The 26126-nt window shown below is 35.9% G+C and overlaps 1 protein-coding gene across 7 annotated transcripts in view; it reads left to right on the top strand.

Moving 5' to 3' along the window:
- The window catches only part of MAPK10 (mitogen-activated protein kinase 10), a 341790-nt gene that overhangs the window by 301879 nt on the left and 13785 nt on the right, over nt 1–26126 (top strand). For all 7 annotated transcript variants that reach the window (XM_036906329.2, XM_036906326.2, XM_036906331.2 and 4 more), the window contains 2 exons: nt 19043–19106; nt 20716–20793. In XM_036906329.2, the coding sequence (XP_036762224.1) occupies nt 19043–19106; nt 20716–20793 (142 nt within the window). The remainder of the gene's footprint in view (nt 1–19042; nt 19107–20715; nt 20794–26126) is intronic.

Below are 26126 nucleotides of genomic sequence, written 5' to 3'. Positions count from 1 at the left end.
GTCTACTGGCCATCTGGATTTCGTCTTTGGAGAACTGTCTGTTCAGTTCCATCCTTTTCTCTTTTTTCTCCAGCTCCCACAGAGTTGTTCACATAGACTTTCATTATTTGTTAACAGTTCAATGTTCATTCATTATATAAATATTTATTGAATGCAAACTGTGTGTTCACATTGACCTTAGTGCTGGTAACTCAGCAGTAAATTTAAAAACAAGAAATTAGGTCATTGTTTTCATTGATATTGGTGGGTTTTTGTTCACTTAATAGCTAGTGGAAATTTTTATTGATTGGAAATCTTATAACTTATCATCTCTGGGCATAAATTCCTCCAAATGTGGGTCATATATCTTATTTGACTATTTAACTTATTTAGTGTATAATTTTCTGAATGTAAGAAGAATTTTTAATACCTTGTCCCTCTCAATGTAATCAGTAATAACTAAATTGCAGTGATTATCGTCTAATCTTTAACCAAATGTGCATCAATTGCTTTCAGAAATTTTTAACAAATTGTGATCATCTATCTCTAGTATGATTTTATTTTAAATTGGGTTTGACTATAAATTAATGTCCTGACAAGGTTTTTAGTAACTTAAATGTGTAGATTATTATTGAATGATTAAAGAATACTGAAGTTGATATACAAAGTAATGGAAAGACTTCATTTATAGTTTAAAGATTCATCTATAAATATAGTGACTATTTGGGGCCTTCAAACAGAGCTCAAGTGATTGAAGATGATGGTGGGGAAATGATCTCATTCTCTGTTGCTAATTCCCTTTAATAAATTTTATAAGAAAAAGCTAATATCTGATTATGAATTAACTTGCTCTATTAAACCTACTTCATGAATGAGTTATTATTTGTGCTATCTTTATCTTCATTAACTATGGCTTAGCCAATGTCCTCTAATTCTGTTGAGACCATAAGGGCAGGGAAAAAGAAAGGGTGTATTACGATTAGCATGTATAATTAGCATGTGGGGGGGGCATGGGGACGGCTGTGCAACACAGAGAAGACAAGTAGTGATTCTACAGCATCTTACTATGCTGATGGACAGTGACTGTAATGGGCTGTGGGGGGGGACTTGGTGAAGGGGGGAGCCTAGTAAACATACTGTTCTTCATGTAATTGTAGATTAATGATAACAACAAAAAAAGAATAGACTTATAAATATATTCAATTATAAATTTATTAAATATATTTCACTAGACTCAGATTGTATATAAATTTAGGATAAGGAAAAAAATATGAGCTACCATGAATATGAATTTGATGCATCTTATGTTCAAATCCTTTATCAGTAGTTTTCCACTTTTTGAGAATAAACCACTGAACACAATGTGTATGTGCTTGCTTCAAATATTTTATAATCTCTTTCAAATTGTTGAGTCTAACACTGTTATGTTAAATATAAAGCACCTAGAAGAGATTATTTAAACAAGTTATAAATGAAAATAGCTCTCTTTATGGGCTATATCTCTCCCATTGAGAGGAAAGGGAATTAAAGTCTTTGTAATTGACTTTGCCCTGTAAGTAGTAGTATCAAAAGGTTAGGGCATGTCCTCAAGACAACTTCTGAAAAAGTCAATCTGAAATTGACTTTGTTATCTGATGTCCCTCATGGGATACAGACACATACTTAAAACAATTAATAGATGTTATTTTTGTTTGCCCTTAGTGTCCAGTTTGGATATGAAGTTTATTATATAAAATTTAATAGTAACTCTCAATGTGTAGAAAATACCTTTTAAAAATTAAAGTAAACATAATCTGCATCATTTGAGCTATTTAAGAAATGTTTTATAGTAATCTGAAGGAAGAAGGATTTTATTTCACAATATAGTAAGAAAACCTGTTTCTCAACATCTAATGAGTAAAAAACCTCCATTGCTTTTCATTAAAAGAAAACAGACTACATAGTGCTATGTCTCTGAGTATGACCTGTGATATTACTGGTGATATTATTACTAGCTTGCTTCTTGATGCAGAAGAAGAAAATTTAACTAAGTAAAAAGAAAAATCTCCTTTATTTTTCTTTAGATCCTTTCAATCATGGGTGTTTGCCCCCATCTTAGATTTAAATTTGGAAGATTTATAAAGAGTTTTTTCTTTCATATTTGCAGTCAGATATATCACTATATATGATAAAGCACATCAGTTGAGTTTAACCAGGAAAGTTCTCTATGGAGCTTTCATGAAGGAAATTATCCTCAAATAGGTTCTCAGGTTGTTCCTAGCATTTTAGGAATGTCACACACAAAAATTATATCTAAGTTATCTTAAGTATTTTCACAAGTAGGACAAACTACATCATTTCAGAGCAAGGAAGAGGATAGTTAACAATGGTACCTGAGATACTTAATGTTAGGGATTTCATTTCTACAGTATGTTATAGCAGTCATTAAGTGTTTTAAATTTGTCAGTCAGTCTAAATATTTCCCAAGTGCTTGTCACTAGTCTATAATCTGTGTGCAGGTCACGAGTGACTTTTTGTTGTCAGGAATTGGGAAGACAAAGAGATCATTGAGTAAGGCTGTAAGGTGAAGTATCACTATTCTCTTCTCTCCATTCTAAAATTGCCATAATTTAAGTTCTGTTTTTCAAACTAAATGTTCCTAGGAATTCTTTTAAATATGATTTGTGTACTCACACTGAGTTCATAAACTGGCTGAATCCCTCACTCAGCTGTTCTCTCCATCTGTCCCGACACAGGACTACCTCTTTGAGTCTTATGATTTCTTATTATTGCAGCATGCATCATGCTGTGAAAAAGCTAGTGTGACGCCCTTTGCAGGCTTACTTTGAGAAATAGTTAAGTGCCATCTATGTGTCATGGAAGACCCTTTTGGAGTGGAGTTGAACTCTAAGTAGGTCATTATACTCAGAATGTAAATAAATTTAGAAATCAGTAGGAAAAAACATGAGCTAGAATGGATATGAATTTGATGCACTCTAATTATGTGTTTAATTATAGGAAGAGCAGTTCTTGTTTTGTGATTCTCATTTGCTTGGTGAAAGTTAAATCGATATCTCTAATTCCTAATATCTGCCATTTGTGGAATTCTAAATTTCCATCTGTTCATGCTGATGTATTCTTTCAGCAGCAAAATGTGAGCAGTTTACTAATTGCCTTCCAGAGAAAATAGAACTACATTACATTTCATATGCCCAATGCCTCAGCTGTTGAAGTGAAGATGTCTTTTGAATCACATTGGGATTGTTTTAATGCTAGGTATTATATTGGTGGGAGCTTGTCAAAATGTTGTGATAGATTAGGCACCTGCTTTTAGTGGCCCCTCTCACTACATGACTTATAAAAGAATATGTACTTCCCTCAAACACAAATAAATTTGTCTCTAACTTTAGCAAATTGTTATACTGAGGAAAAACATTCTTCTTGATTTCAAATCATTGGGATATTTAGAATCCACTGAACATACGTAGTTCTCAGGTGTCAAAGTTGGAGGAGTTGCATCATTTATTCTTAGGGGAACATATTTCACTAACTGATGGTCTGTCCTACGGTTTTCTTTCACATATTACCATGAGCCATTTAGACAGTGAATATTAACCTGTTAAAAACAGGTTAATTAATAGTTAACCTCTTGAATAGACCACTTGAAGGAAAATTCTTTTACAAAGATGGGGAGAAAACAAAAGTTAGTTTTCTAGAATGTCCTGTATCTAGTGATCTCTGAAAGGCTGTTATAACATCCTGTCAGATTCTTCCAAATGTGATTTTTTTTTTCTTCTATTCTAGTTGACGGGGCTTCTTAGGTCTTGTGAGAACCACCTATTTAACTCAAGGGAGTAGGAATTTGAGCAAGTAAATTTTCATTTCAGTCTCTGAAAGAGATTATCCAGTTGTGGCATCTGTCTAGGATCTGCAAAGCAATGTAATCCACAGAGCATGGGAGAGAAAAACAAGTGATACTTTCCCCTTTTAGAGATGCTCCAAAGAGATAAGCAAAGACATCCGTGTCAGTGTGTAAAGTGTTCTGTTAATGAAAACTTACCAAATTCAATAGTGAGAGGAAGAATAAAACAAGAGGAAAAGAATAAGAGTAAGTCAGCCTTGAGCTAAGTCATAAAATGACTAACCTTTGGAAACATAACTTATTTAGTAACTTGCATTCCTGCCTTCTTTGCCTATCTGCAATGTTGCCAAAATAAAAAATCAAACTAGACTATTGCCTCCCCACAGCTTTCTGTCTGTCAAACAAGAATCCTCTAAACTGCTGCATATAGAAGTACGAGGCAGCTCCAGGGACTCCTGCCCATCCTCCTGTCATTGTGAGCGTCTCAGCGTAGAGTCTTTATTGATAAAGAAACTGATACTGCTCTACAGAGGTTGTGTGTTTCCTGCAAGACCCACGTGTTAATTATCATATAAAAACACACAATCCATAAAGGTTCTACTTTTTTTTTGGAAGGGGATGTAGCAGGAAGAGGAGTAACAGATAAAAATAAAGCACTATGCTTTCAATTTTCCTTATCAGGATTTAAAAATTTATTGACAATATGAAAAAGTTTCCTGTAGTCATAGGCATCATAGGCAACCTAAAAATGGTGTTTCATCAAGAAACAGAAATTAACAGCCAGTGTCTACTTTTCAAGTAGCTAGCTCTTTTCCTATGCTCTGAAGCCTTCAAGGGTTCAGTTGGAAGGTGGATTTATAATTGGTTTATTGACATTGTTCCACAGGGAATAACTGATTTCATGAGAATAACAGGTCCAACTTTCCTCATATCTTGCTTCCACTTTGTTTCTTCTAATTAAGGACTTTCTTCCTTTGCACTATTTTTCTCTTGCCTGTTTGTCTCCAAAGATTTTTGTGTTTCTTTGTCTGTCTCTTAAGAAGAAGGTTATGTTGTATATTTCAACATAAAAGTTAAACAAACAAAACCAGCAAAAAAGCACATTAAAGGCCTAATTTCTACACTATGCAGGAGGGAAGCATAGGATTAAATTAATCAAGTATTTTGTATCAGAAATCATGCTTAGGATTGGTTATGCTATCAAGGTTAGGAGGTAAACTGAGAAGTTCCACTTCTAAGAGAGGGGAAAATAATTAGAAAATATAATTCTTAATGATGTTGAAAATGAATATGTGTGATCATGTAAAAAACAACAGTTACTAAGCCTGTAGGATATTTAACTTTTTTTAGCCCCAAATAAAAACTGCAGAGATGAAATCAGCATGTCATTCGACCTCTACTAAAACCAAAAGTCTATAGGCTGAAAATTTGAGGAGTGTTAAATCACAGTAACCTTCAGATTCAGGAAAAATTCAGATTCAGGCTGGATCTAAATATATTCTTCCCAAGTGTAGAACCATTGCTTAGGCCCTAGGGCATCTATTATATGTGAGGAGAAGGTAAAATGGTTTCATCCAGCGATGAGACAGAATATTGAAAAGGTTACACTCCCTTTTTATAAGTCTATTAAAAGTTTATGGTCTTTCAAAGAGTATGTGCTATAATAAAATTATTATGTCCCTTTCTAATGGCAAGACAAGTCATAAGAATGATAAAAAACACTTCCATAACTTGCTGCAGGTTTAGTATGAAACTCACAGGGTCATTTGTGGAATACTGGCCCACAGTATCTTGTTTATGAAAAATGCTTTTAATCGATAACCAAAAGAAATTCCCCACAGTCCCTAACAGCAGGGGGAATCTGATTTCCATGTTTATGTGCCTTTTGAAAGCTGAACTCCTCTTATGGTCCTTTGAAAGACTGAAGGATAAAATAGCTATGCCTCAGGCACTTTTTCTGAAAATTTCTTATCTAAAATGTGTGTTACTTTGGAAGAAAAGTCGTAAGTGTGACCAAAAGGATGGGCAGGAGTTAGCCAAATGGAAAGGAAGTGGAAGTGCAGGGTCTTCTAGACAAAGGAAGCGGCCTGTCTGAAGGCAAGGAGAGAAGAGGGACCTTCTTGCAGTTCCCCTGAGGAATTGTGAAGTGATTCAGTGAGGCCAGGGATGAGAGTGGTGAGAAATGTGAGCAGAAAGCAGGTCAGGAGGCACTTAGGTCACTCCGGGGAGCCCCATGCCAAAGGCACAGGGACTGGCCATAGGAATGGTAATCATCAAGATGTGTTAGGCGGACGATTCTTTCAGTGACAGGTGGGATGATGAATATTAACAGCAAGAACAGTTAGGGAGCTAGTGAAGTAGTTGAGGTAAGATACGATGACAAAATGAACTTCAGTGGCAGTGGGGTGAAAAAAGAATGGCAGATTCAGAGGTGTTTTCGTGTAACTGTCACAACTAATCATCACCTATGAAATGCCCTATCTAACAATGTTTTAACAGATAAGATATTATATGTAAAAGTGCTCAGTCAAATTTGGAAACACATGACATTATTAAAGAGGGACTTTATAGCTTCTGGGTATGACTAAAATAGTTCAAACCTAACAGTTTTAACCTATATGACATTAAAGAAAATCAAAATGAAATTAATTTTTATCATTACTAAAAGCTCATTTAGAATTATTTTCTTTTTAAATTAGTCTTGGAATATTTCACTACTGAATGAAAAGGCATGCTCTGTTTTAAGGAAATTCACTATATGAAATGTATTAATTAAATGGAAAAATAGAGGCAATGTTAATATCTTACATAGTTCTCTGTGATTGTAAAGAGGAAAACTTGTGATTCTCATCCTTTGTCTACCAATATATGCCTACGAAACAGTCATCAATTCCTATGGCCATCACTCATCAACACATTAAAGCAACAATTCTTGTTGGGATGTGTGGGATATGTAAGCTTCTTATGGGCAAATTATTAATTGGAAATAATCCCTCAAGCTCAAGCGACTCTCTTTTCCACCCAGTCATGCCACTCCACCCCAAAGCACCCTGTGCCCCCCACACACACCTTAGGAATTATTTCTCTAGGAATAACTTGAGGATAACAGTTTGTCTCATTCATTTGCATCATCTGTGTAACTACATGTTCCTAGCACACTGTGGGGTCTCAGCATCAGTAATTGAATTGATGAAATGTTTTTATCACTTTTGTATTGACTATTTTATTTAACCTTTCCCACCATGTTCCTATTCTGCAATGCCCCAACTAAAAGAACTATCACTACCTCTGGGTACCATTCCCATTCTGCAGAATTTTTAAATGACTTTTATATAGGCCCACAGCTAAACACCAAGATTCTAAGCCAGGCTCATTTCATTATGTCACAATATCCTTTAAAAACATCTATTTTTCTTTACAAGGGAGGTCTTTCAATAATTTATGTACTGATGAAATTTAGAATAGAAATGAATTTATAATAATAGTGTTTCCCACTTTATTCTGATAACATCTTCCATGTAGAAGTGATACAAGGGCATTTTCTTATATAATGTGCCAAATGTATGGAATCCATGTAGGTAGAAAGGGCAGTAATTACTAGAGTAGCACAACTCTCTACACCTGATTGAAAAATATCATTAATCCAGAGCTTTTATGTCATGTTCTGTTATTTTTCATAGAGGTAATTGCAAGGAGAAGGAAAAAAAAAGATTTGCAATGAGAAAGATGGTATATTTTTAAATGAATAAAAATACTTTGTAATTGCAAAAATATTAAATTTTAAGTTAAAATACAACCATGTCCCTGTAATAGCAGTAAAGTGTAGGCAAATCCATTTTCCTTAATAAAGTTACTAACTCTGTAACTATGTTTCTGTATTATCTGTGGCTTTGTATCCGAGGGCCAGCCATTTATGCTGACTAGAGGAGTATAGTTTTCTCCAGTCAGTGGCTGTAGGATGAATTGTTATTGAGTCATGTTACCAGTCCATGAGTGCTGAAGATCTTTTTTCCTCCTGCTCATTTTGCTTCTGTTTTGTGACTGTAGGGCAGAGGTGTAAATGACATGTGGCCTTAATAGGCTGACTCAACAGTATTTATGCTCAATGTGCTGATTTTCATCCAGAATTTTTTTCTAGCTCCTTAGAGCTCATTTTTGTCCTGTAATATATTATTGAGGCTAATGTGTTCTTTTGCCTGTGGAAAGTCTTACAATAAAAGCTGTGGCTTCTCAGAATTTTAAGTTAACATTTTTTCATTAGAACCTTCCCCATAAACACACATTATGCTGGAATGATCCATTTTTGTGTCTGCCTCCCCAAACTCCACTGCTCTAAAGTTCCTTGGGAGAGAAATTCAACTTTATGTACCAAATGCGTAGAACAGTGAGATTTGTGGCTGATGCATGCATGTTGTATGATCAATAAGTTTAATTTGAATCGAATTCAGTTGTATTATGCTGAGCATTTCTCTAGTATTTATAAAGTCCTTTCTCATATCCAGTCTTATTTAAGCCTCAGAATAACTGTAGAAAATGATGATTATCTTCAACCAATCATACTGACCTTACCTTCTAAATAGATTCTGACTTGGATGGCTCCTCATCCATTGGCCCCAACAAACATCATCTCTACCCTGGACCTTGTAATAGTCTTCAAACTTGTCTCCGAGCTCCACTCTTGTCCCCTGTGGTCTAGTCTCAAGAGAACCTAGAGCTTTCCTTTAAAATGTGAAACAGGTTACATAATCCCTTAGCTAATATTCTCCAGTGGCTTCTCATCCTGTTTATAGTAAAACTCAAAGTACTCATGGCTTACAGAACTTTACTTCAGTGTTATTCCAGATTTTGTTATTATAACCCAAAGTAAGAAAGGTGTTTTACATAATGACCCAATACACACACACACAAAAAAAAAAAAAAATCAAAAGGAAAATCTTCATACTCTGTCTTTGTCTATCTTAGTGCACTCTTCTTGGTTACTTATAGGTGCTAGTAATGACTCATTAATTTATTTCATTGCTGCAGTTTGAATAACATTGTTCTACGTGATCTGGTCCCTGCCTGCTTTTCAGGTTGCATTTTCTACGTTCTCCCCTTTCCACTCTGTTCCTGTGAGTTGGCCTCCTTGGTGCTCACTCACCATGCCAAGCAAGCTCCCCCTTCAGGATCTTTGCATGCAGGTCCTTCTGCCTGGAACACCCTTCCTGCAGATTATCCACATGGCTCCCTCCATTACTTCATTCAGTATGTTTGAATGTCTATATAATGTTATATGTACTATACACAGTGTTATACTCTGTTGAACAAAGATGCAATCTGTGTACTCAAGACTTTGTCCCCACAGTCTAGAGAGAAATGAAACAAGTAAAAGTTCAGTGATAAGTAGTCCACATTTTAAGCTTACCGAAGCACATAGAAAAACTCAACTCAGTAATGTGGGTTAGAGAAGGCTCCTTGGAGGGACTAATATCTAAGTAGAAGCAGGGATTAACCAGGTGAAGAAAGACAGGCAGGGGACTGGGTTGTGCAAAAATCCCACGGTCAAGATTGAATTGGAGAACTGCAGATCTTTAGGGTGATCAGTGAAGGAGGGTGAGAAACCATTTGGGCTGGTGGGCAGGGACCATGTACAGAAGGAGTGTCTGAACATTGTGATGGAGCATACACTCTACCCTCAAGGTGAAGGGAAGCCATTCAAAACTAGCAAGCCGAAGAATAACAATACTGGATTTGAACTTCTAAAGGTCATTCTGTCTGCAAAGTGGGACTGGAGTAGAGAAAGGAAGATGGAAGGCAGAGGGATAAATCCATAGTAACATAGGTTAAAACTGATGATGGCCTGAGAGCAGACATGAGCAGAAGATTAAAGAGATGTTTAAAAGCTAACAACATAACTTTTAGATTTTGGGTTTAGAGAGGTAGAATTTGAGGATGGCATAGCATAGTATTGGTTAACAAATACTTGCTAAGTAAATGAATGAAGAAAGAAAGATTTATGACTTGGACACTCAGTGATTGGTGGTATAGTTACTCAGTCTTTTTGATTAAAGAGCCATAGAGAAATTTAATTTCCAAAGAACAGTAAAGAAAAATTCCATTTTCAAGACATGATTCAATTTTTTGATGGTATAAAGATAATAAATTTGTGGCCTAACATCTGAAAAAGCTGTAGAACAGCATGAAAAAATGGAGAAAACTGACTTTAACTTTCTTGTTGAGCCACTACAGCATTATTTACTTAGGTTTTCTAATTACATTCAGTTCACATTATAATTAAAATTTGCATTACTTGCTTTCAAAGGTACCTCTGGTCACCTAGTGCTGTATTGTCGCCAAGCAACCTTAGTGATTTCCATGTGCTTTGCACATTGCAGGTTCAAGAGAGGTATGTCAAATTATCTGGAATAATACTTGTTAAACATTTGGAATGAGTGTCCTCTTGACTAAAGCAGTATCCGGGAAGTATTCTTCCCAGATAATTAAGACAGAGTCATTGCAAACTAGGTGACTTGCCCAAGGTCACTCATCTTACTAGTGTCAGAGTCTAGGGTGCTCTGAGTCCAGTGTTCATTCTTTCTGTTGTCCTGTCAGGAAATCTGTGACTTACTCAAAAGGCTGAGAGATTCTTCTCACTCACTTTGGTGAAAGATTGAGTTTGATTAGAGAACAAATCTCATGTCTACTTTGCTCTCAATTCAGAAATCTCTCTGCTCCTGTTCTTTAAAACCATAGCAAGTGATGATTTCTGTTCACAAATCATTTTTTAAGATTATTTATTTATTTATTAAGATATAATTGGTATACAATCTTATGAAGGTCTCACATGAGCAACATTGTGCTTACAACATTCACCCATATTATCAAGTCCCCCCCACACACGCCATTGCAGTCACTGTCCATCAGCGTAGTAAGATGCTATAGAGTCCCTACTTGTCTTCTCTGTGCTATACTGCCTTCCCCGTGACCCCCTACATTATGTGTACTAATCATGATGACCCTTAATCCCCTTCTCCCTCCCTTCCCATCTGCTGTCCCCACCCCCTTCTCTTTGGTAACAGCTAGTCCCTTCTTGGAGTCTGTGCATCTGCTGCTGTTGTTCACAAATCACTTTATTCTACCAAGAAATTGAAAAATGAGAGAAAATTACTTACCTTTTCTTTTGTATTTTCTCTTGTATTTATACAAATGACACATACTTGAGCAAATGATAAAACTTGCTTTGATTACTGCCTCAGTAGTTAGAACAGAGGTCTTATTCTTGGCTGTACATTAGAATTACCTGAGAAGTTTTAAATATCCTATGCCCAGATGTCACTCCAGACCAATTAGATCAAAATCTCTGAGAGGTGATATTCAAATATCAGCATTTTTTAAACTTCCAGATGATTTCAGTGTGCAGCTACACTTGAGAATCCCTGGGGCAGAGCAATTTGATGAAAATGAACTCACACTCCAGCTCTTTACTTAATGTTTGCTTTTTCTTCTAACCACAAGGTGGCAGCGTCACAATACAGTGCTCCTGCTAACAGCTCCTCTGTTGAGCGGACAGGAAGAGGCCGTCTGGAATACTGATTAATAGTATTTTCAGGGTTCCTCCAGCTAGAGACAGCACCGACCATTTTTTATCCTGTTGTTCCATATTGCTTTTTTTGACTAAGAAAACTTTTAAATGTATTTATTTTAACAGACTAAATTAGTATATTTCGAGCTATAGTTGGGCAGGGAACTGAAAAGAACATGGATTTTGTATTTGGAGAAATTTGGATTTAAAAACTGTCTCTACCACTTACCAAAAGGTTAATTAATCTGTGCTTATGTGCTTCAGTTGTATGCCTAGAAGATGAGGGTTGTTATAGGACTACATGAGGTAATATATGAAAATCAACTTTGTATGAATGGTACCAGGATGATGCAGACGTCAAGGAGGGAAGTGACAGTGTTGTGATAGAGTCACTGACACCCTCCAGGATACAGTACTTTTTTGTGTATGGTCTTTCTTTTCTGCATGTGGGCCTCTCTTTCCCTGTGTGCATTCTAGCTTTCAGTGTTCACTGGTGATTATACACATAAACATGCTCTAGCTGCCTTCATTTTAAAGAATAAAGAAAGCCTGAGATATATATTATTTTACTAAACCTTTAGCAATGGGAGCTGCCATTATCAATGGAAGTAACTTCCACTATTATAGCCAAGTTTCTGTTAAAAATTACCCTTTGTTTTTTCCTAATTACTGTAGTGCACTTCTCAAACCTTGAAACCACTTTCTCTAAGATGGTGGCCTTCTAGGTGCTTTGCTACTTAAATAGGCTGACAACAGCCTCCTTTCTGGCACATCTCCCCCTTCCTGCTGTGGTGATACCTCTCCGGTTCTCCAGGCTCCACTGCTGTCTGAGTTGTGTTCTTGTCTCTTAGAATTGCGGATCCCAGGAGTTCTCTCCTATTGCTCTAATTTCTTTTCTCCCTGGGAATCTTATCTTTGACCACAAACTTAATTTTAATTGCCATAAATGACTCTCAGATCTAGACATTGTCCCATATGGTTCTGATTTCCTTTTCTATCAATCTGACAATCACTAGCATTTCAATCGGCATCTCAAAATTAACAAGTTGAATATTGAACTGGACATACCCCCTATTCACACAAACCTACTCTTCCTTATTGCACCTTTCAATCCATGCCTCTACTTTCCATCTAGACAATTGAACCAAATCCTTTGGAGACAGTCTATATTTCTCCCTCAGCCTCCTTTAACCAGATTGTTGAAGCTGATCAGCTCCTCACCACTCCCTGTAAAAAACCTCTCAGAGTTATTCAATCTCCTAAATCTTCATTTCTCACCTCACACTTACTCTGACATTGCCCAGTCTGGCCTCTGCACCAAAACAGTTCTTGTTAAGGTCACTGACTCTGTTGTGCCATTCACGCTTCCTACCCATTCTCCTTCCCTCCCTGGCAGGAGAGCCCCTGAGGGCACCTCTTCAAAGGATCACTTGCACATGAATCTCCTTCTCCAGCTCTGCTTGGGGACCCAATTTAAGGCAATTTAGGAAAGAAGAATTAATCAGATTAGTTTTGAGAGACAGATTTTATTAACCTTTTATCCCCCATTGCGGGGTACTTTCAACTACTCAGACTTAAGAGCATTTAGTTCATCTGTAGTATTGATTTGTTTAATTTCTATTCAAGAGCACAGACACTGTTTTCGAAAACTTGCCTGAGCAATTAAAAAAAAACAATTGATAGTGCATTATAAGTTGCCATTTGTCTGCTTTCAGAAAGTAATGAAATTTCTGATAATTGGAAACCACTCATTGTTCGGTGCATAATATGGTTCTAATATAGACAAATTATTTAACTCTGAAAAATAACCGTATTTCATCAATTTCTTGAAAATTGCACATATTGCTACTATACCTTTATTAATTTGGCAGATTATTGGTAAGACTGTTAAACAAATACTGAACCCCATCACAATGGGGTTCATATAATGAACTGTTCTTGGTGCTCCGGTGCATATAAAGTTTAGAAAAAAATGGAGCATACTAAACAGTGTCATTAGCCAAGAAAAAAGTAAATAAAAATAAAAGTACATATTATTTAGTGCTATATAAACATTATTCTATCTAAATATTTATTTTCCAGTCAGGAGGTTAAAATTTTAAGAAGTTCTATACATCAAAAATTTTAAATACATTTGGAAAACTTCTTCTATATGTATAGATTCAAGGAAATCTAAGACCAAATTTTTCTTAAATGATTTCCAATTTAATTTTATACTAACACTGACCCTTCTTGTTTGAAGCTTTATAAAAAATCATGCATCTTTTGGCAATCATCAAACTTTAAAGGTTAAGAAGAAAACACAAAGCATGTTTCAATTAGGACATGATATCTTTGATCTAGCTGCTCAATCAGTAGAGAATGTGAAAAACACACTGAAAAATAATGCTATTGAAAACGTTTGTGAGCATTTTCAACAAGGCAGCAGAACACAGGCAGAAAAAGTGGAACAAAACCATACTAAATATTTAATTAGGGCAAAAGGAACAGAAAACAAACACGGACTTGATGGTTGTCATATGGTTCAGAACATGACCGATACAGAAAAAATGTTAAATCAATGCTCAAAGATGGATTAGAAGGAGCAACTTTGTACAACTTAGATTTCTCATATCTGATTCTCATCACTTTTGAGATTAACGTGTCGAGGTCCTGATGTTGTCCAAGATATTTTGACAGAAAGCATTCGGGAATATAAGTGTTGACACTGGGGTAATATTTGCCGGATTGAGCTACATGTGTAGAGTGACAGAAAATTGGTACAGAAATCAGAGTGGCAGGCTCAAATTTGTTACTAATGAAAATCTTTTGTAAATGTTGTTATTCAATTTAACACTTCTTCAACCCATAAGAATTCCTTCATTCCTTCTTTTCCCAGAAGAGAAAATGCATTTTATCCATAACTCTGCCACTAATTAACTCTATGACCGTGGACAAATCACTTATACTGATTTGCAAATTGAACAAGGGCGGCATTAGATAATGTCTAAACTTTTTTCCATCACTAACATTCTATAATGCTGTGAAAATAGGATTATCTTGAAGATTAAGAAAAGAATACATTCAGACATTTTACTCAGTGAGAAAGTGCTATTTAAATCTATGATATAAAAGAAGTCATTAGGGATTGAGAAGACCAACAGAATTCATGTTCCCCAATTCCAGTATTATTATGTAGAATTGGACCATTTTATGTACTTTTTGGCAAGAGCTGTATTTTATAGCTGAATTTTACATTCCTAAAAATGGAGAAACGGGAGGAAATGCTGACATGATGTTTTAGAGCAGCAAAGGGCACAGCTGCAGTTACTGAGACCCTAGCGGTCAAAAAGCAATGTTGCAATTCAGTTGTTGTCTCCATCCTCTAATTACAGTATGCTGAGATCTCTAATATGCCGTGTTACATACGGCTATGTAGGGTGCTCACATAATCATCCTCCTAATTTTTATGAGGGTGAAGAGGCTGAGAGTTATTATTAACAACTGCAAGGACAACCAGCACAAACTGGGAGTGTTTGGGGCAAATGAAGACACACAGTCACTCTATTTGCTTGTGTTTCTATTTTTTGTTATAAAGATCTTTGCTTTAAATATTGTTTCATTGTCCCTTATTTTTAAAATTCATCTCAATTACTATTTGCTCTGAATTATTCTTAAACTGGGATTTAATCAAGTTCCATCATTAATTAGCTATGTGACTTCAAGATATTTGGAAGAAAATTCTTTGAATTTTACTTTCCAGATAAGAGCATTATTAGGGCATATAGAAAGAGCCTAACATATGGTATCTTCTTAGAAAAAATAAAGGGACTTCCTTTAATTAGTACAGACCAATGTTTTTCACTCACAAGTTCTCTAAGATGACTGGGAGGGCAGATCTGAGAGCATAAGAGCTGTCTTCTTTCTCCTCAGCAGTTCTGCTTGGCAGGTCCTTTTGTTTTATTTATGGACAATATCTGTATTGGTATGGAGGATATGTCTTCTAGTCTTGTTCCAGTTTTTAAGGTGTGCTCTCATATTAATGTTAGATAATCCTGAGTCAAGGATCTATCTGAATATTTCTGGGTGTGATGGCAATTTTGAGGTATGGAAATCTTTATGGGCTCAAAGGCATGCCATGCTTTTCTGGTGTGTGAAAGCCCAAGTCTTCATTTATTTCATTCATAAGGAAATGCCAGTTTACTTCCTCTTTTTGAGTCTTCAATCACTGGAGTTCTGTAACATTGCACTATCCTCATTCTCCACGAATTTCTCTAAGTCCCTCTCTTCCTCGTTCTTCCCCACCGCCTCCCCCTCTCCTCCTCCTTCTTTGTCATCATCTTCTTTGTAGACTTTAACTTCCTCTGGTCAACCTTGAAGCCTTGGTGCCTGACGGTCCACTCTGGCCCTTTACTCTTTTCTGCACACCTTGCATGAGTGACCTCTTCTATTATCTTAAGTTTACCAAACACCTCTTGCTAATAGTTTCAAATCTTTACATCTCTAGCCAACAGCATTTCTGTGAACATTAGATTGTATATTTAATTCTCAAACAGACATTTTTGCTCACGTGGCACTAAGGCTCACCTCCTTACCAATGTCACTCCCACTTTTTCATTCTCTATTTCTTGAGACGGCTCCTCCAATGAAATTGTCCAGCTACTCAGCTTAGAAATCTGCAAGTCATTCTTCTTTCCCATTGAACACATTCAATCAAACAAAATTTTACCAATTTGATTTATTAATATTTATTAATCATCCTTGAATCTATATTTTCTATCCATCCTTACATTCCCTACCCCAGCCAGACCTTTAAACATTTTTTCTAGATCATGCAGTCCTCCTAACTCTTCTTTCTGCTTTCAGTTTCATCTTTCTTCAACTCAGCCATAGATTTGGCCATGCTGTTCTCTTATATTCCTCGGTGGTTTCTCTTCTGCTGCAGGAAGAAGTCTTTTTTCCACATCATGGTAACCAGACCCTTATCCTTGATCGGGCCTTTGCCTGACTCATCTGCTTCTCTAGGCACAGCCTTTTTGCCATTTCTGACCACGTATGTTACATTTTATTATCTCAGAGCTGCTTCCAGTTCTCTTTGCATGTGCATGTGCCCAAACAGATCAACACGAGCCACGGCTGCCACCACTCTGTTTTACAGGTTCTGTGCCTTTGGCTTGGAGTCATCCTTTACCCTTCTCCTTTCATCTTGACAAACTCTTACACATCTTTTGCTCACTGAACTAGTGCAAATGTCATCTGCTCTAAGCAGAAAAGGTTTTGCTAGAGTTTTGTTAAGGTTTCTTTACTCTGCCCCCATATACCATGTATGTATTTCCTTCAGACTGTGTCATACTGTGCATTAATTATCTGTTTTGCATCAGTCTTACCCCACTAAATTTCAAGCTCCTTGAAGTCAGCAGTCACATTATACAGTTTTATAATCTTAATTTCTCATATATCTGGCACATATTAGGTACTCAAGACTTTTATTGAATGAATGAGTTTTACAAATGAGTAAATTAATTATAATATTTATTAAAATGACTATTTGTCCATGTGTTTCTCATTTAACAAAAACAATTTGCACATGCATATATACTAAGTAATATATGATAAATAATAAAGTATATTTAATTTATATTAAGTAATTCATATGCAAGTGAATTCATATTAAGTAATTCATATAAGTGAATTCATATGCAATTCATATGAATTGTGGTTCAATTTCTGCAAGAGTTTCAATCAAGAAAGTAGAAGTCAAAATCTCCAGAAATAAAAGAAAGGAAATCTTCAGTCCCTTGAAGAATATTCAAAAGCATGCAAGTCACAAGTCCTAACAACTCTTCTTATATTATCCTTAATTTCTTCTTATCCTTAATTTTCTCACATTACAAAATGTTCTAATCTACTAAACTCTCTTAAAATACTCTCTGGAGTACTCCTCTTTATCCCCACCCCTAGTATCTTTTTTAAATTAGATTGTTACCTGAAAAGAGAAAATCATTTTCTGTTTAATAGGTAGGGAAATGGAACAACTGAGTGATAGAACACTAGCTTGTCTTTAGCAGGTGGAGTCAGGGAGTGTTAGGGACCATCACATGCTAAGGATTGCTGCCCAGGCACGTAGATACATATGACATTACTCTCTTTGGATTATTGGTGAATTACTATGTTATATTGTTATATAGAAGACATCTTTATGTCAGTGTAGTCTTCCACGGCAGGAGATTGAACTTCCTCTTAAAAACAAACAGAAAACCCCTGAACCTGTAGCTCTTTTGACCATAACTATAATGCAAGTGTGTTTAAAGCAGCCCTCTTGGTTTATTGAAAGGAAAAGTCTTGTGTTCAATGCTTTCTTTCTTTGTTGTTTGTTTGTGGTTAGAATCTATGTACTTTGTGCTTTATGCATCAGCAATAACTGTATGCTAAAACTCCAAGGAAAACCTCTCTTAAAATAGTTTTGTTGCAAAGAGAAAATGGCATTTACAAACTTTGGCATAGTTTATAGATGTACTCTTGAGCCATGTTCAGTTTTCGAATTTGAAAGGAAAAATCCACTGCTTGGAGAAGTCAGCCACAGAGAATCCTAGCTGAGTACATTGTTAGAAGAAGAAAGTGTGCAGAGCTCTGGGGGCCTCTGAGAGATTGTGCCCACGGTGTCCGGCGGGTGACCTCATGTCAGCATTACGCTTGCTCAGGAAGAGGCAAAGCAGGAAACCTGACACTTGGCAGGGCATCTTTACATAAACAGAGTTTGGCTTTGCATAGTGTATTTAGATGACAGGTTCACACATTTGCAAAAATAATCTCGTTTTACTCATTCACTCATCAAATCACACTATTCCTATAATTTGGGAGTCATTTATACTTTGGGGGGGAAGGTCCTGCCTCAGTCAGGTCCTGAGGGCAGTGCCTGGTCATCCCAGTCCCCTTGCTGGGCAGCATCAGTGTTTCTGTGGTTCTGAGCTCCTCATAGCAAGAAGAATGCTGATACCATAGTCAGACTGAAGGTTCTGTCACATCGTATCTCCCAGAGAAGGCTAACCAAGGGGCCACTTGGGTGCAAGGGGGCCCACCTCTTTAGGCAACTGGTAGCATCTTCTGCTTGAGGAGAAAAAAAATATCTTAAATCATTTCAATATAGGACACACAGCTGTATGTAAAGGTTTTATGCTTCAGAAAAAAGTGCAAGGTTGATTAGATCTATGTATTCCTTTATACTGAGAACAAGTGCTATGGTCTTTTGAGGGTATTAAAGACAATTCTTTAAGACGGTCTAAAAACAGAACAAAATCTTAGAAGGGTTCTGCTGTAGTGCAAATGAATGGAAGAAGCAGAGATAGGCCCTTTTAATCAAGTGTCTCATTTGCTTTTTAAAGACTGGCTGTTACTTACTTCCACTTGGGTTTTGAATCAGAAGGTTTTGGGATGTGAACTCTCAGTATTTGGAGTCTGCTGCCTTATTTGGTCAGCAGCAAACTCTGGCATATAAATAAATCCTCCATAAGTTTGTGGGGAAAGTTTAACTTCTGTGCCACTGTAATGACTCCATGATTTATATGGTATCATGGTCGCCACCACCAAATAGCATTAATGAACAGCTAGGCACCACCATCTGCTGTAAGACTGGTTTATGTTTGGGTTATTACACAAAATTTACTGTTTTTTTTCTTCCGTAGCCTCCACCTCAGATTTATGACAAACAGTTGGACGAAAGAGAACACACCATTGAAGAATGGAAAGGTGACTCTGCTACTTAAATAAAGTATACTTATGGCTTTATTGAAACTCAGAAAGTATTGTCAAGGATATTCCTTTTAAAACAATTTAGCAACAGATGATTTTAGAATTGCTATCCTCAGACTATTTTTGAAACTCCTAAAACTTCATCTATTTCTCATACTAATGACAGTATTATATTTCCTCAGTAATGAAATGAGTTAATTACTTTTAAATAATACTGCTTATCAAAGTATTTGTCATGATGGAGGGCAAGCTTCAATTCAAAATTTCAGAGTTAAATATTTCATGTTTGTACATAAAATGATCATATAAAATGGATAAAATTGAGGTGATTTTAGACATTATAAAATATAGCTAGTATTTGAATTCATTCACTTGATTTATAGAACTTTAGAATTAAAATAGAAAATATGTATATCTAAGTGACTTATTTCTCCTTTAAAGTAAGAAAAGAATGAATCAATACATTCTTTTTTTTTCCAGCAAAACTTTCCCAAACACAAACTGCATGTTCAAGATTATACTCACAGTAAAACAAAGCAGAAACTAAATTGTTAAACTATTATAACTACAGAAGAGAATAAATATGAGAAAGCCAAATGCAGATCACAACAAGTGATTAATTTGTTATCATAACATCATGACAAAATGAGGAGGAACATAAAGGGATGATCTGGAGGGAAGAAATGTTGGAGCTACCTTGAGTGAATTAGTGATTGTAAATTGGGAAAACAAAAAGCAGAGAAAAATACCAGAATGGGGGCATATGGGGGAGGTGAAAGGTAGGAATGAACAAAATGTGTTATACAGTTAGTAAAGGGTTCCACTGATCAAGGGGTCCTTTGGAGAATATGGAAAATGAACACATATAAATAGTAAAAAAAGATGCTAAATGGTAGAGAGAAAACACTCGATCTAAATAAGGACAAGGAGGCATTCGTAGGGCATTGTTTGAGTAGGTGAGTGAAAAGAAACAAATCACTTGAGGAAGACAGACATGGACTGAATTGTGAGAAACTGGAGAAAGGTACACATAAAGGATGATGATTATATAAATTGCAAGGCATTGCTAAGCAAGAATGAGTATTATTGAATTATTTTTATCTAAAAGGGGTAAAGTAAAAAGAAAAGAAAATATACAAGTTCAATTCTAGTTAAAAAAAAAAGCAAAAATGGATGTTAGTTTGGGAATAAATATAATAGTTTTTAATGTATGGTTTTAGGCAAGGTTAGCTTTAACCTAAGATTTGAGTCTGGAAAAAAGAAGTGAGATTTGGAAAATAATAGTTTAAAGTCATGAGAATATGCACATCTCTTAATGAATGAATAAAAAAGAACAAAAGATCCTTAAGAGATAAAGTTAGAATGCATCAGATCCCCAAAAGAATTATATTCTCCATAAATTTATTTGGTCAAATGTTTTATTAAGCACCTACTTTTGCCAGGCTCTGTGATTGTGCAAGAAATGTAGAAATACAGGAGTAAAGGAATCCCTATGAGTTTTAAATTTACTCAACCCCTTCAAAATGTTATTATTTGTCATTAATAAATTTTCTTTATGGATTAAGGAGACATTTGTTTTTATAGCACTGATAACTGTTTCTTACAGAACTTATCTACAAGGAAGTTATGAATTCAGAAGAAAAGACTAAAAATGGTGTTGTAAAAGGACAACCTTCTCCTTCAGGTACTCATTCTCAGTGAATAACCTATGAACCAGTACTTGTGTATTCTTCTAGGCCTGGAAGAGGGATTGTGGCCAATAATACTGCTGATAAAGCATATGAACAAATATCACACAACTAGATCTAATGATTTTAGTTTTATTCCTTTTGATATTCAGTGCGGCATTCATTCTGATTATTCTAATTGTGATGACCTAGCACTTCAGTTCTTTCACAACTAGTTTAAGATAATGGTGAATCTTGAGGAAATGTTAACATGGGCTGGTTAAAGGGTAACTGATCCTCATCAAAATGAGGAGTCAGAATGCCCTCTCAACCAGCAAGTCAACGTAGAGGTCAGGAATCCCTCCAGCCAAAATCTCTGTGCTTACTCACTCCACTGTTTGAACTCTTTCCAAGGTTGGTGTGACAGTAGTTGAAGCATCAATCAAGAAGGGCTTTAAAATCAGCATGGAAAATCTTTCAGTCTGTGATCTACAGAATCAAACACACATTTGTACATACATGTATATATCTTGCTAATCCTAGTAATGTGCTTTAGGATTACTTGAGATAAATTATTTATGCTTATTAATGCTAATATGTTTTTATTAAGACCTACATTCTGAATATAAATAGAATATATAAAGAGTTTTAGAAAATGTCATGGCTTATCTTCAGCTTTAAACTATACTGAACTTATGCTGGCAAGAATGTAGGCTACACATGATTAGTTTAGAGGAAAATGAATGTGGTGTCCTGCATCTGATTAACAGTTTTTCCCATGCACTTTAAACAGTTGCAGGGGAAAAGATGTAGGATACCTTAACCAGTTCTTCATACGATAGTGCTTTTTGAATAATTTGTTTGCACCCACAACCACCATGGCCCCCAAACAGACACAGTTCAGTTATGACGTGTTTTCTCACCTCCAGACTCGGAGAAATGTTCAATTCTATCCCAAGTTTTTTCTTTCCTTAAAGAGGCTTAGGGGAATCATTGGGATTGTCTGCCTGCCCTTCTTATTCATCCCAGCATATGGACCCACTCAAGTCTGCAGAAGCTGCTTCTGACTTACCGGCATGCTCTGTCTGCTTCTGGTCAGAGAGCCCCCAGACCACACCCAGCAGCCTCAGGATGCCATCTGCCCAGGCAGAAATACTCCTCATTGTAAGAGTTCCCGTAATGGCCAGAACATATTTTCCTGTAATAATTTAGAAGTTGAAATATCAGATTACAGTGAAGGGTGGGCTGGTATCATATTTGGCTGGACAAGTTTTAGCAGAGTCTCTTCTAGTCATCTTTAGCTCAAGTTATCATTAATTCACGCCCTTTTCTTTTTTCAGAGAGCTCAGAAACATGCCACCTACCCTAGGACTCCCCATCATGCACTTTTTTCACCTCCATTTTCCCTCAACCCAACCAGGTCTCCACAACAGCTAATCTGGGATGACATAAAATCCACAATTCTCTTTTCAGTACTTCTCACAAAACTTCTACAAAAATCTTACTCCCATGATTCATTTTATGAAAACCTGTACAGCTCAGGGAAGGCAAAATGGGGCTGGTGATGGTGCACATGAGATCAACTAGCCATTAAAGGGAGTGGTCTGCCATATGAAGAAAAGTTTAAATATTTGGTAAAGGAACAAAGTTTGTATATAATTAAGGCATAATTCCTATGCAAAAACAAAGTGAGTACCTATAGAAGTTTCTTTTAACACATAAATGAGGAAACTGGCAGAATGGCAAAGGTAGTTCAGTGAAGATATGAGAAATTAGGGTTTCTGTAATCTGTGGAAGAAAGAATGCTGAAATAAAGTCACTAAGTTAAATAAAAACTTGTAAATGTCCTACAGGGCAGCTCAACCTAACTTTGTGTTACCTTTTCAACAGGCAGAATAAAACATAGTTTTACTTTATTAGTTTTCTTCTAGTTTATAGTGTTGTAAAACATCTGGATCCTAATCAGTTGAGAATATTAAGTCAAACAAAGTTATGTTCTATAAAACAGCCTGATGACTCTCAGGTGGGCTTGGTAGAAAATGCTGAAGCTTGATATTTTAAAGGTTGCATAGTCATTTTTTTTTTTGCCCTAATCCCAAGTGTTGGATAGTTTTCCTGACATATACAATTTCTGCATGCTATGCATGGGTGGACTAAGGTCTAGACCAAGTAAATCCTTCTATGTTTGCAAGTACATTTAAGGGGAATAAAGCCAAAGACCTAGTTTATATAGCAGTTTGTTATTTTTGGAAGGACTAAAAAATAAATGCATTCCACTGAATTATTTAATGATGAATATAACCTAGCCTTAGAGAAATCAGAATATTGGGCCAGGATGTATGAGATAGCTGCCAATTTGGATTCAATTTGTTTAAAATCAAACATACCACTCTATTTAGATCCACCCCAGCAGTAAATTTTTCCCTCTACTTTCCTATTCTTGTTACTGCCAGCTCTTTTTTCCCAGCCTCCCAGCCTGAAATCCCTGATTGATATTTTACTCCATATTTAGATTATCACTGATGGTCACTTTTCCTCCTAAAAATTTTGCTTGCTACAAGTCATGCATCTGTTTCCTTCCCATTAACACCACTATGATTGAAATTTTTCTGATTTCCTGACCTCAGTCTCTACCAAATTGATCTTTCAAAAGTATAGGTTTGTTCAAGAATTCCACTGACCAGTGCTCTCCGATGGCTTTGCATCACTTACACTGTAAACCTAACTTCTTCCTGACACTGAAGGCCCTCTGTAATGACAGATCACAAGGTTTTCTACCTCTCATGTTAAACCCCTCTAGGGTCCTACATTACCACTCTCTTCCTTGACCTCTTGGAGCATTCCATTCTAAAGTGTTCTCTTATCAAATTATTCTAAAATGTTCTCTTATCTTGTCCCAAATTATTTTCACATTGTCCCAGAAGACTTTTCATATCTTCCCAATGAATAGGATCTTTCCTTCCTACGGGTCCTACTAGTCCCTGCATTTTAAATATTACTCCTTATTGATTTTAAATTCATTGAGAAGAAAGACTATGTATTCATCTTTGTGGACCATGTAGTGTCTAAGTGCTGTGCCTTGCTCCTCATAATAGTAGCTTGATAAATATTTATTAATTTGAAAATTGCTGCTCAGGTCCTCATTCAGCATGAAGCTATTCCAAAGACATAATTCAAGACAGGATCATAGCTTTAATACAGTACACAGTTCAGTGCATTCATAGGCCAGTAAATATTGAGTCACCCTATCAATCACCATGAAGGTAAATGAGCCAAGAGTCAAGTATGCGAATCGCTGCTGTGGGCATTCGCTCATGCTTCAGATGACTTTGCTGCTTCCACGTGGTTATTTGATTTATTCATTTTGGGGAATGTATATTCCTAAATTTCTTTGCAGGCCAGTTTATTTTAGTGTGTTAATGATTAATTCTGAAATATGCCATATAGGCTTCCCTGCACGTGAGAAGGCCAAACCATTTTTTAACCATTATAACTACCTGTAACAGTCATGAGTTATCTGCCTTATACACATGACCTAAATTATTGTTGACTGGTTTAACCAATTGAGAGTTAAATGATTGTGGATTCAATCACCATTATATGACTTTAAAGAAAAATATTCATGGCTTAATTTCAAGAAGTCATATGTATACTATATATTATATAGCATAGTTATGCATGATATCTTTGTGTGCTTCAGGCAGAAGCATAGGCTGGATGCAGCTGGAGCTGAGTACCAGCTCCCGAGAGCCAGTTGTGCACATCTCTCCCAAGTATGAGTCTGTTGCCCTCATGCTGATACCTTGAAGTCCACCATGCAGAATTTAAGACATGGAAATTGACTAAATACAAATCAGGGTACTTTTTTCCCCTGGAGAGCCAATTGTTGAATTTTTAGCATACCACTGTGTGTGTGTGTGTGTGTGTGTATAAGTGTCTGTGTTTGTTATGTGTGTGATATATATGCATTAAACTATGTTGGAAAGAAAAAGCATTACTAAAAAAACCTTTGAAAATTTAGCTTTTTTGCATCTTTGTTATATTCATCTTTACTCATTAATGTTTGTATATCATATTTTATTCTATAAATAGCTAGGATGAAGTAATATTACAACATCCTTTATTTTTCAGTCATGACAACACTGGGAATACAGCAGCAAGGAAATAGGTGAAAGCAGTTTCTTCTCAGTGACAAAATTGTTCTAATACCCAAAGCCATGTTTTAGTGATGCTTTTAAAATGTAAATAGGAAGTTAAATATTCCTATGTAGAATAGTACATAGGTTTGAAATTTATTGATGGAATTGTTGTATATTATATCAATAAGAAATAAATCTAAACTTTAGATTCATCTCTAAAGAAATAATTTTGCTCTTTTCTGCTATCTGATTTCACTTGCACAGTGATTTATTTTCAAGAATATCATGGTTGCTTGCTTTCTGAATTGATTCGTAAAGGCTGCTGAGGGAATAGCAGTCCATGAATAGAAAGTAATTTTCTTTTGAAAGCGTTTGTTATAGAATGTCAGAGCTAGAACAAGTAAAGGAGATCATGTGATCCAAAAACTCTCAGTCTGTCCACCATTCCCATTCCACCTGAGAAGTAAACCTCCCATAAATAATAGTGACTCACCAAGATAAGGATGCTTAGCATCCGGAAAGGCAAAGGTTCTAAATGGAGGCTAAAGCTCCACAGGGGATTTTAATGTACAGCCTTCCCCCCATACCATCCATGTTCACCACCAGAATGTCTTTCCTAATTAGAGTCACTGATCTAGTACAATAACTTTACTTTTTTATTTAAAGAAACTCAGCCCCAAGCAAGTTAAGCCTCAAGATCATGAGAAAGAGAAGGGAATACATCAGTGATTTTTGTTTGTTTGCTTCATTCTGGTATTTATTCTAATTCTCTGTGTTTGCTTTTTTGTATTTGGATGAGTCAGGAAGAGAATTCCTTTTAAAAAGCAGAGCAACATTTTCCCTGAAGTAATGAGTTCCTTTTAGCTACATAACTTCTAGCTGATAAAGTTTCATTAGCATAAATTTGTTCTTTCCACGAAACCTAAATTTCTCTTTTTTTGAGTAAAATTGAAAGTAGCTAGTTTGCAATCCTATTAGCATTTTCAGTTACTTTTAATATTTTGACAAAAATTTGTAATTATTGATGACAACACATTCTTTTACTATTATTTCTTTAATTGTAGTTGACATATAAGATTAGTTTCAGTGCACAAGATAGTGATTAAGCAATTAGAATCCAACTATTACAAAATGTTCGCCATGACTTGGAGTTAGCATCTGTCATCATACAAAGCCATTACATCACTGACTACATTCCCTATGCTGGACCA

This window comes from Manis pentadactyla, chromosome 5 (assembly GCF_030020395.1).
Source record: "Manis pentadactyla isolate mManPen7 chromosome 5, mManPen7.hap1, whole genome shotgun sequence".
Taxonomy (NCBI): Eukaryota; Metazoa; Chordata; class Mammalia; order Pholidota; family Manidae; genus Manis; species Manis pentadactyla.
Note: the sequence above shows the minus strand (reverse complement) of the source record. Positions and strands in the feature narration are given on the sequence as shown.